This window comes from Schistocerca cancellata, unplaced genomic scaffold, assembly GCF_023864275.1.
Source record: "Schistocerca cancellata isolate TAMUIC-IGC-003103 unplaced genomic scaffold, iqSchCanc2.1 HiC_scaffold_782, whole genome shotgun sequence".
Lineage (NCBI taxonomy): Eukaryota > Metazoa > Arthropoda > Insecta > Orthoptera > Acrididae > Schistocerca > Schistocerca cancellata.
Genome location: NW_026046793.1, coordinates 5,305,011 through 5,317,327, shown reverse-complemented (window position 1 = coordinate 5,317,327; position 12,317 = coordinate 5,305,011). Strand labels below are relative to the sequence as shown.

Genomic DNA, 12,317 nt, shown 5'->3' with positions numbered 1-12,317 from the left:
CACTCTCAGCATTGCGGATACTGGATCTGATACACCACTGTATGGTTTGACCTGCACAGGAGCCTTTGGGACTAGTCCTGATAACAGGTCCTGCCATTGTGGATTATGCGCGAACAACAGTTTGTTATGAAACTTCCTCACAGATTAAAACTGTGTGCTGGACGGAGACTCTAACTCGGGACCTTTGCCTTTAGTGGGTGTGGTGTGCGTACTGTAAGACCTTCGGTACACACACCATCAGATTATTTCACTTGTCGCTCTAACGAAGTAGGCGAGTGTGAGCAATATGTCTGGTGGTCTTATCGTGGCGTGTTTATATTCTGCCGTTAGGTCAGACGATAGAAATGCCACTTGCACGCTTAGAGTAGCAGATTGACGGTGACCAACTTTAAACAGAACTTTATAATTTTCACACACATTTATTAAAATAATAAAAAGCATAGACATTATGTAGCTTGATTCTGGATGCTGTTTACAATTGACAATCTGAAGTTCCTTTGGTCATGGTACGTTAATCTTATTCTCACATATCTCTGATACTTGACAAAGTGTCTAGTCATTTATCTTCATGGCTATGTACAGGAATATGGTAATCTTATTAGGCGCAGACTGAAACTTGACTATAGACTGGTGCAGACTGGTCACTGTTATAATACCTCGAGCGTTCATGTATTACTGTGTGAGTGTGATCTGCGAAGAGAAAAGATTCTACGTTAGCAGCAATCTCATTGGCTGCATTACATATTAATACGTGGATCAGCGCAAGCGGAATTTGGTCCGTCTCTAAGACAGCGCCATCTCTTAGTGCAGAGACGGACGAGCGTGCTGACTACGCGGAACTATGTACACAACAGTGGGCAAGTGCTCCACCAACTGAGCCACCCAAGCAATACTCACGCCCCGTCCTCACAGCTTCACTTCTGTCAGTTCCTTGTCTCCTACCTTCCAAACTTCACAGAAGCTCCCCTGCAAGACTTGCAGAACCAGCACTCCTGGTAGAAAAAATATTGCAGAGACATGGCTTTGCTACAGCGTGGTGGATGTTCCCAGAATGAAATTTTTACTCTGCAGTGGAGTGTGCGCTGATATGAAACTTCCTGGCAGATAAAAACTGTGTGTTGGACCGAGACTCGAACTCTTGACCGGTCCGGTCCTCACCCTACCTGCTCATTTACTGTTCTTCCCCCCTTCTCGCATGGTCTGTTAGACTTGTTTCTCTTTTGTGTCTCTGCACTTCTCTTGCCCTGTTTGTGTTCTTAGTATTTCCTAAGCAATTGTTTAGTGGGGTACATGTGGTAAGTAGTGGGTGTTGGGAGCTGTACATTCCCTCATTACAATCTGCTTTTGGGGCTTCCAGCTGCTTCTTAGGTGGGACATCTTGCCTGCCTCTTCCCCTGTGTCTCCCTTTCTTTCTTTTGTCCCTTATCTCGCCCTTGTTGATGTTTCGTGGACATCGGGTTTTTCTTCCCTCGGGTTTTGTGTGGTAGACTATATATGATCTACAGCATAGAGACCCATCTGTCGAGGATAAGGGGACTGATGATCTTGCAGTTTGGTCCCTTTAATCCTCCAGCCAGCCAGTCAACCAACCAATCAACCAGTTGGTGCCCATATAGGTTATACTTAAAGTAATGACTGCCAATTAAGTGTCAGAAGTTCCTTTACTCAATTCGATTCAGAGAACCTAATGCATAATGATTTTTTTTTTTTTTTTTTTTTTTTTTTCACTGTCTTGTATTTAACTCCATACGCAACATGAAGCAAAGTTACTAGCATCATACGACAAAATGAAAATTTGCTCAAAATTTGGATTTGCCAAGAGAGGCAAATGTGTAAGAATTTTTTAATTTTAAAATTATACTCTCCAACTTTGCTGCCCAGACAAAGTGAGTTCTCTTCACTAGTAATTTTGTGAGATTTTTCATGGTGACTGTATAGTTCTCCATGAAATTTCAGTGGTAATAGGCTACACCAAGAAACAATTGCAGTTTTTTAACATTTTTTGTGCTGGAAAATCATTTGCCGTGTATGTTAATTGTGGGTCTAGTTGTATACCATCTGACTCAGTTATGTTCCCTAGACAGCACGCTTGCAATTGTGAGACTACCATTTTTTGAAATCAACTTTAGATTACCAGTACTTATACAAGTTAGGAAGTTTCTTAGTCACACTGTATGCTCTGTCATTGTACTCAAAAAGACTATTCTATCACCAGGTACTACAATACACATTGTCGGGTTTAACCTTGTAAAAGTAAATCATTGAAACACGACATGAGCATTTTGGAGGACAAAGAACATCCTTATGTATTCATAGACCCCGAAGGGCACAACAAAGGCTGTTTACTACCAATATTTCATAGCTATTGTTAGGTGACGGTAACCAGATTGCTTACCTAAGCTGATGAATAATTTGCTTTTGCCGAGCTTATCCAGAGTGTCATTGGGGATAGGGTTTGTGTCGTGAACTCATTGACTGCTCTCGTGTCTACACAGATGTGACAAGACTTTCCCCACTACAGATTTTTGTAGGGGCTCTCTCTGAAAATGAAGCTCAGAGATTGAAGGAAAGTTGACTTAATTTTGCTCCTAGAAAACCTGAAATATTTTACTCTACTGAAGACTTCAAGTGATAAGTTATTTAATATGGTGATGGTGCTGTAGGTTGGCATAGCATCACCTGCAGGAATCTCACGGTATGTTGAGGAGGTTCGTGGAAATCATTTCTTCAGGGGAAGTCGCAAATTTGGCTAGAACAGGGTATGATATGTACTGATGTGCTGTACACAGGTTTTAAAATTTCTTTGCATTTCTCTTTTCACAGGTAACATAAATGCAGAGGAAGACTGCACTGTACTTCCTTCTCTAGATTGTCACATAGATGATAAAATGGTAGATATCGAAATAGACGACAGAGGGATAGAGAAACAATTAAAACAGCTCTAAAGAGGAAAGGCTGTTGGACCTGATGGGATACCAGTTTGATTTTACACAGAGTACGTGAAGGAACTTGCCTCCCTTCTTGCAGCGGTGTACCGTAGGTCTCTAGAAGAGCGTAGCATTCCAAAGGGTTGGAAAAGGGCACAGATAATCCCCGTTTTCAAGAAGAGACGTCGAACAGATGTGCAGAACTATAGAACTATATCTCTAACGTCGATCAGTTGTAGAATTTTGGAACACATATTATGTTCGAGGATAATGACTTTTCTGGAAACTAGAAATCTACTCTGTAGGAATCAGCATGGGTTTCGAAAAAGACGGTCGTGTGAAACCCAGCTCGCGCTATTCGTCCATGAGACTCAGAGGACCATAGACCACGGGTTCCCAGGTAGATGCCGTGTTTCTTGACTTCTGCAAGGCGTTCGATACAGTTCCCCACAGTCGTTTAATGAACAAAGTAAGAGCATATGGACTATCAGACCAATTGTGTGTTGGATTGAAGAGTTCCTAGATAACAGAACGCAGAACGTCATTCTCAATGGAGAGAAGTCTTCCGAAGTAAGAGTGATTTCAGGTGTGCCGCAGGGGAGTGTCATAGGACCGTTGCTATTCACAATATACATAAATGACCTTGTGGATGACATCGGAAGTTCACTGAGGCTTTTTGCAGATGATGCTGTGGTGTATCTAGAGGTTGTAACAATGGAAAATTGTACTGAAATGCAGGAGGATCTGCAGCGAATTGACGCATGGTGCAGGGAATGGCAATTGAATCTCAATGTAGACAAGTGTAATGTGCTGCGAATACACAGAAAGATAGATCCTTTATCATTTAGCTACAAAATAGCAGGTAAGCAGCTGGAAGCAGTTAATACCATAAATTATCTGGGAGTAGGCATTAGGAGTTATTTAAAATGGAATGACATTATAAAATTAATCACTGGTAAAGCAGATGCCAGACTGAGATTCATTGGAAGAATCCTAAGGAAATGCAATCCGAAAACAAAGGAAGTAGGTTACAGTACACTTGTTCGCCCACTGCTTGAATACTGCTCAGCAGTGTGGGATCCGTACCAGATAGGGTTGATAAAAGAGATAGAGAAGATCCAACGGAGAGCAGCGCGCTTCGTTACAGGATCATTTAGTAATCGCGAAAGCGTTATGGAGATGATAGATAAACTCCAGTGGAAGACTCTGCAGGAGAGACACTCAGTAGCTCGGTACGGGCTTTTGTGTAAGTTTCGAGAACATACCTTCACCGAAGACTCGAGCAGTATATTGCTCCCTTTTACGTATATCTCGCGAAGAGACCATCAGGATAAAATCGGAGAGATGAGAGCCCACACAGTGGCATACCGACTATCCTTCTTTCCACGAACAATAAGAGACTGGAATAGAAGGGAGAACCGATAGAGGTACTCGAGGTACCCTCCGCCACACAGTCAGGTGGCTTGCGGAGTATGGATGTAGATGTAGAACTAAAATTTGCATAAAAGTTCTTTCAGGCTGTTCATTTTAATAGCATGTTGTTATATTATCAATATTTAGTTCATGTTCTTTGGAGAATCTAGTACATGGAGAATTTCAGTCTCTCCGCTTCCAAAATTACACAGATCTGCAAGTAAAAAACTGCATACTTTTGCAGCTGTCGTGCTCTTATTTTTTGTCACAATCCTCTTCAATGATTGTCTGCCATAATAACCAATTCTCATTTTTGTATGCATTATAACCTTGTGGATGACGTTTATCCATTTCACCTGTATGTGGTATAGATCTTTGATATGGTGCCTCTTCAGTCAGCAAACACTTGAGCTACATCTACATCTACATCCATACTCCGCAAGCCACCTGACGGTGTGTGGCGGAGGGTACCTCGAGTACCTCTATCGGTTCTCCCTTCTATTCCAGTCTCGTATTGTTCGTGGAAAGAAGGATAGTCGGTATGCCTCTGTGTGGGCTCTAATCTCTCTGATTTTATCCTCACGGTCTCTTCGCGAGATATACGTAGGAGAGAGCAAAATACTGCTTGACTCTTCGGTGAAGGTATGTTCTTTGACAAAAGCCCTTACCGAGCTACTGAGCGTCTCTCCTGCAGAGTCTTCCACTGGAGTTTATCTATCATCTCCGTAACGCTTTCGCGATTACTAAATGATCCTGTAACAAAGCGCGCTGCTCTCCGTTGGATTTTCTCTATATCTTCTATCAACCCTATCTGGTACGGATCCCAGACTGCTGAGCAGTATTCGAGCAGTGGGCGAACAAGCGTACTGTAACCTACTTCCTTTGTTTTCGGATTGCATTTCCTTAGGATTCTTCCAATGAATCTGTCTGGCATCTGCTTTACCGACGATCAACATTATATGATCATTCCATTTTAAATCACTCCTAATGCGTACTCCCAGATAATTTATGGTATTAACTGCTTCCAGTTGCTGACCTGCTATTTCGTAGCTAAATGATAAAGGATCTATCTTTCTGTGTATTCGCAGCACATTACACTTGTCTACCTTGAGATTCAATTGCCATTCCCTGCACCATGCGTCAATTCGCTGCAGATCCTCCTGCATTTCAGTACAATTTTCCATTGTTACAACCTCTCGATACACCACAGAATCATCTGCAAAAAGCCTCAGTGAACTTCCGATGTCATCCACAAGGTCATTTATGTATATTGTGAATAGCAACGGTCCTATGACATTCCCCTGCGGCACACCTGAAATCACTCGTACTTCAGAAGACTTCTCTCCATTGAGAATGACATGTTCATGGAAGCACCCACCATACGAGCACCATCTGCCCACATCCTAAGTCACTTACCTCCAGCATAACGCTGTCACAACTACGCAGAACACTGTTTTGACCATAACTGGCACTTGCAGCATATTTAGGATATTGAACAGGTGCCATTCACAACAGCACAACCAGCATGCTTGGCTGGCATCTGCATTTATGTTCAAGGATGCATTTCTGGCAGTGTTTCCATATTTGTAAGTGGTAATATAATGTTTGTCATGTGGCAGTATAATGTTTGTCATGTGGCAGTATAATGTTTGTCAAATCAGTGGTTGTTAAATCATACATATCTAGAAATACCATAATGTTGTTCTTTGCAGAAACTTTTAAAAGACAAGAATCACGAACTTGAAAATAAGAGAGAGATGCTGAAGAACAAAATAGAAGCGTTAAAAAATTTTCAGCCATCGGCTGAGGACGCTGCCAATTTACAGTTATGTCGGTAAGTTTTCAAGGTGAAGTTAAAAACTTTTTTTTAGGCTATCTAAATGCTCTGAGAATTCAGTCATGTATGTCTTTATTTATTTATTTTTATTCTTACTTTCAAATTCAGTTACATCCTTCAGGAGATCTCTTGGTTTTTCAAAACAAATATCGGACAGTTGCTACCATTACATTAATGGCAAACAGTGGCAGATAATTTTACAACAGTAATAGACTTGAACAGTGATACAAATTATTGAATGAGTAAAGTAACCACCCACATAAGACTGAAATTATTAGTGTCTCTGTGTGATCCACAACAGTTTGTTGAATTAATGAAAAGGAGACTCCAATTGCTTTGTAGAACTTTATTCAGTCCAGAACCACTTTCAGCTTTCTTACTAAGCCATTCTCAAGTGGGTCTGAAACTGCTATACATATGATAGAAGTATACATGTATATGATTGAAGATGAAAAAACAAAGCTTACATTTGTTCATGTAATGCACACTTAAAATTACTCTGCAAATTTGTAGCTGTATCAAAATGGTATCCAGACGTTTGTAAATATGCCCTGTAAGCAGCCCACAACACTTTCAAGCTATACCAAAAAACACTTTAGTTCCCTGTAGGTCAACTTTTGTCACAGTAGGACTATAATTCTTTACTTGACCTGGATACTGGAACAGTATTGCATTTCTGTTAAAAAAATGTTTTTACCCTCTTACTTCTACTGCCTGCAAATTTGAATATGTCCAAATATAAAGCCGTCTCTCACTGTATGATCACAGAATATACCAGTAACCTGTAATTTATTGTCAAACAAATTAATTACATCCTTTCTGTTTAAGTAAATAACCTTCTCAGTGTTGGAACTCTTCAGAAACAAAGACTGTGACTTTCACAATACATTATTTCTGGTTAGGTGGATAAGAAACCAACTTTTCTTACATTTTTGAGACTGCTAGCAAACGTTAAACTGCACATAAGTTTGATGGTATTTCCTTATCTCCTTTGTTATACAGATGGTAAACTTAAGCATATCTCATCCAATCAGTAAATTTTCTGGTGGTAGACAAGTAGTTACACAAATAACTTAGTATGTCACTAAACTTGGAACACTAATTAACTCTGCTGGTATTTTATCATAACCACTAGACATTTTTTATTTCAAAAATTTTATACTGGTTATTACTTCTTCTAGTGTAGAGAGAGCCACATTGATGTTACTAGAGTTATTAGTAATGGCTAGTGTGAGATGTTCAATGGCAGCATCTATTGAATGTGAAAACCTTATCTTATCAGCAATAGTTTATTAAATGTTTGTTAAAAAGTTGTGCGACTAGCAGTGGAGTGTGTACTGAAAGGAAATTGTCAGATGATAAGAATTTTCCTGCCAGATTAAAACTGCGTGCTGGACCAAGACACGGATTCAGGACCTAGCCTTTCATAGGCAAGTGTTGTACTGCCTGAGCTACCCAAGCATGACTCGTGACTTGTCCTTGCAGCTTAAAGTCTACCAGTACCTCAGTCTTGAGTTTGAGTCTTGGTCTGGTACACAGTTTTAATCTGCCAGGAAGTGTCAGTTTTGCAACTCTCCACACATTTGCTACCAATATTTCATTTACTCTTAATACTATAAACTATTTCACTCTCCAAAATATTGGGTTCAGGACACAGATTTATATAAAAAGACAGTGCAAGACACCAACATGGCAATATATGCCATTACATATTTGATCCGTATCATAATTTATATCCAGTGTACTTGAAAATAACTTTCGGCAACATTTTTGTAATCATACTGAGAACAAAATAAGAATAGACAGTTGCTGGCAGTTATGGAGTCATTCCATTAAATCTTAGTTTACTATCTTCTACTAGCTGTCAGTTCCTAGTCCACCGCTCATTTTTGGCTTTCTCATTCACTCACAACATACCTCTTTGTTTAAGTGCATAACATCAGTACTTTAGTAAATTTGAAGTTTACTCTGTGAAGAGCAGCATTCAATAAAAATAATTTACACAGCATGAAGGACCAGCAGTGATACGTATGAGTGTGTTGAAAAGTAATGCCTCCAAAAATTTTTTGTTCTGTTCTCAAAATCAGTGGATGTATTACCTGCCATTCATATTACTCAGTCGCTGATGCAAGTTGTGTATCTCTGCTGCTAGAGGGCTATAAATTGTAGTGTGCTGGTATGTAATTTAACTATATCACGCAACTATCAGACCCTCAGAAAACTGAAAGCACGAATTCGAAGAGTTTGTCCACACGTGAAGCATCCTCTCCTTCAGTATGACAATGCTGCAACAGTCTGAAGCCTTGGATTCACTGTCATTGATAATCTTCTGTACAGTCCTGACTTGGCCCTATCTGATTTTCATCTATTTCTAAAGCTTAAAGATCACCTTCGAGGATTTTACGTTGATAGGGATGAAGTGGTGCAATCAGAGGTGTGGTTGTGGCTGTCAACAAAATCAAACACTGTACCGTGTCAGTGTCAACCAACTGATCTTTTGTTGGAAGAAAAGTGTTCCTTGCGAAGGTGACTGTGTTGGGACATAAATGTGTAAACGTGAAGATTAAGCCCAAATTGCCTAATATAATGTTGGAAATTGGGAAAAAGTAAAGGAATGAGTTACGGTAATCTCACAGTATAGCGGAGGTACTGAGCAATCAACAAGGGCATACAAACGATTAAAACTCTTGTTAAGAGTCCTGATAATGTCTTTCAACAGAGTAAAATGGTTCAAATGGCTCTGAGCACTATGGGACTCAACATCTATGGTCATCAGTCCCCATCAGAGTAAAGTGATCCACCCCTGTCGTAAGGCCTCTCAGTTCACACTGTGGTCTCACTGCAATCTCCATCTTCCCGTGTTCTATCCCTTGCCTCCGAAATCAGTACACTGTGTGACACAAGCAACTTCCCCTGTGCCAAAGCAGGCTTACCAGTGCCACATTCGTATCTTTTTTTTTGTTTATACCCCCTCCCTCCCAGCCAAGAGCTGCCCTTCCCTCCTTCCCTTCCTACCCTTCATTCCTCTCACCCACTCAAACTGACACACCTCATAATCATGATTACACTGTAGCACTAGGATAATATCGTGATGCGTGTATATATGTGTGTTTTTATTGGTTGCTTAGGGATATGAGGGATATTTCTGAAGGATTAACAACAATTTCAGTCTTATTTAATGAAAAGGCCACTCCAATTGCTTTGTAGAACCTTACTTAGTCCACTAGCATTTGCAGTTTTTTTGTTTAGTCATTCTCAAGTGGATCTGAAACTACAACACACATACAGATGTTTACATACATAGGGTTGAAGATGGAGAAAACAAGGCTTGTGGAGAAATGCTCTCCAAGAGATACAAGTCTGGTAGATTGAAAATCTTGACTATCTAATGATGTCATGAGAATACAGTCATCTAAAGATTGTTTAATTTATTACATTATAATTCTATCTTTTGCTTAAAGTGGAGTTCAAATTATTCACGCTGTACTCAATCAATATTTGATAATCAGAGCACTTGGTGACTTTAAACATAATATCGAACCATTTTTAAACTTTTTTTTCTCTTATGTACTTAATGTCAAATATGTAACACATTAACACATTTGTAAAGTAATCAAATGTTTGAAGGCATTTAATATAGGGGCATTCAATTCTTTAAAGAAGCGAGGGGGGGGGGGGGGGGGATACTTACTAATACTGTAGTAATCAGTGTGTAGGTGCAAGTGGGCACACGCCGTTAGACGTGATCTATTGCGTCCTCCAGTGACAGTCTGCAAATTATTTTCCCTAACTAAAATGTATGTGAAACAAGTGTGTTCAGAGGGCCACTTCATTTCCAAAATAAATTTTGCGCTCTGCAGGAGAAGAGAAGTAGGTGGGAGAAGTTCTGTGTTTGAGTCTCGGACCTGAACAGTTTTAATGTGCCATAAATTTTTAAAACAGCTTGTTAATTTGTATTACCTCTCACAGAATGATATTGTTGTTTTATTAATCTGTCAAGATATTTGCTGTCAGTTTGGGAGGTATATGTTTTGCAGTTAATTTTCAGATTTTTTTGTGAACAATGGTCACAGTTGGACATGTGTTCGTAGAGTGAAATAGATGACAGATGAGAGAGTAGTACAGTAATTTAGTGGTGAATTGTAGATTGATGGTAATCTACTGTGAGGTAAATGCTGGCATACGAATTGGGAATTAGATGAAGAGGGTATTGTCGTTGTGGTCTTCAGTCCCGAGACTGGTTTGATGCAGCTCTCCATGCTACTCTATCCTGTGCAAGCTTCTTCATCTCCCAGTACCTACTGCAACCTACATCCTTCTGAATCTGCTTAATGTATTCATCTCTCGGCCTCCCCCTACGATTTTTACCCTCCACGCTGTCCTCCATTACTAAATTGGTGATCCCTTGATGCCTCAGAACATATCCTACCAACCGATCCCTTCTTCTGGTCAAGTTGTGCCACAAACTTCTCTTCTCCCCAATCCTATTCAACACTTCTTCATTAGTTATGTGATCTACCCATCTAATCTTCAGTGTTCTTCTGTAGCACCACATTTCGAAAGCTTCTATTCTCTTCTTGTCCAAACTATTTACCGTCCATGTTTCACTTCCATACATGGCTACACTCCATACAAATACTTTCAGAAATGACTTCCTGACACTTAAATCTATACTCGATGTTAACAAATTTCTCTTCAGAAACGCTTTCCTTTCCATTGCCAGTCTACATTTTACATCCTCTCTGCTTCGACCATCCTCAGTTATTTTGCTCCCCAAATAGCAAAACTCCTTTACTACTTTAAGTGTCTCATTTCGTAATCTAATTCCCTCAGCATCACCCGACTTAATTCAACTACATTCCATTATCCTTGTTTTGCTTTTGTTGATGTTCATCATATATCCTCCCTTCAAGACACCATCGATTCCGTTCAACTGCTCTTCCAAGTCCTTGCTCTGTCTGACAGAATTACAATGTCATCGGCGAACCTCAAAGTTTTTATTTCTTCTCCATGTCCAGATGTCATAATCAGCAATGTTTCGAGAGGACTTGTAGTTTGCAATTGTCAGAACCAAGAATGAGTTCGTCAGGGAAGCGTAACTTCCATGCTGCGCAAAATTGACGGAGGACCACTATCACGGCCAGATGAATTTGACAAACTTTGAGAAGGTGTGAGAAAAGATGTGCTGTACACTGTAGTTTGTGAGAATAAGCCACCTGAGAAGTCGTATGTTCTGGACTTGGCTGAAAGCAAGGACACAGTGTCATACAGTCACACCTTATAATCACAGTCTAAACACAATAGAATTGTTTAGATTATAAGAGCAAACAATTCAATGTTCAAAAGCAGCAACAATATGTGAAGGGATATTCCCATCAAAGCTATTACCTCACTGAGGAATACAGAGCCGAGTACTCTACTAGCCCTGCATCATAGGGCGCACAGAAAAACATGTGTGCACAACATATCTAATACATGCTCACACTATAAAAGACTGCTTCCTCGACTATGAAGTTACGGAACTGGTTAGTACACACAAATGACAAAGTGTAAGTCACTCAAAAAGTGAGAGAGATTTAATATTAATAGCAACATTATTGTATGGCAAATACTTGTGAATGAGAAAAGAACACACTTTAATCTGTATGTCAACAATCTTCATAACACAACAGTATCACAACCTGTTGGTAGATCATGTGCATTTGTCTGTCCACCTACTTAAAATGTGTATATCTAAACAGGACATTACTTTAATCACTCTTGAATTACATGAAAGATATTTAATCACCTCTTCACAAAGTTTCTACATAGCCCCAAAAGTCAAATGAGTTTCATCATATTGAGCAAATGTAGTATGTGCACGACTGTTCTTCACAAATTGTGGTTGCAATTGAACGGTTGTCTCTTCCAAAACATGTGTTTCACAGACTCCACGGCATGATGAATAATAATCATGATAATACATGATAATAGTAAAAGATGGTGCTACATGCTATAGTGAATGCTTTCTTAACTCATCTGAACATCACTGTAAATCAAAATCAGAAGAAATATGTTATTCTATTAAAGGATACAGCCCTGAGGTGCATTACCTTTATAATTCCAGCGCACTCCAGTTATGTCCTTGTACAGCTGGTATT

The 12,317-nt window shown here is 39.7% G+C and overlaps 1 protein-coding gene across 1 annotated transcript in view; it reads left to right on the top strand.

Moving 5' to 3' along the window:
* The window catches only part of LOC126143140 (uncharacterized), a 273,492-nt gene that overhangs the window by 62,918 nt on the left and 198,257 nt on the right, over window positions 1-12,317 (top strand). Inside the window, exon 4 of the mRNA XM_049915350.1 lies at window positions 6,053-6,174. Within this exon, the coding sequence (XP_049771307.1) occupies window positions 6,053-6,174 (122 nt within the window). The remainder of the gene's footprint in view (window positions 1-6,052; window positions 6,175-12,317) is intronic.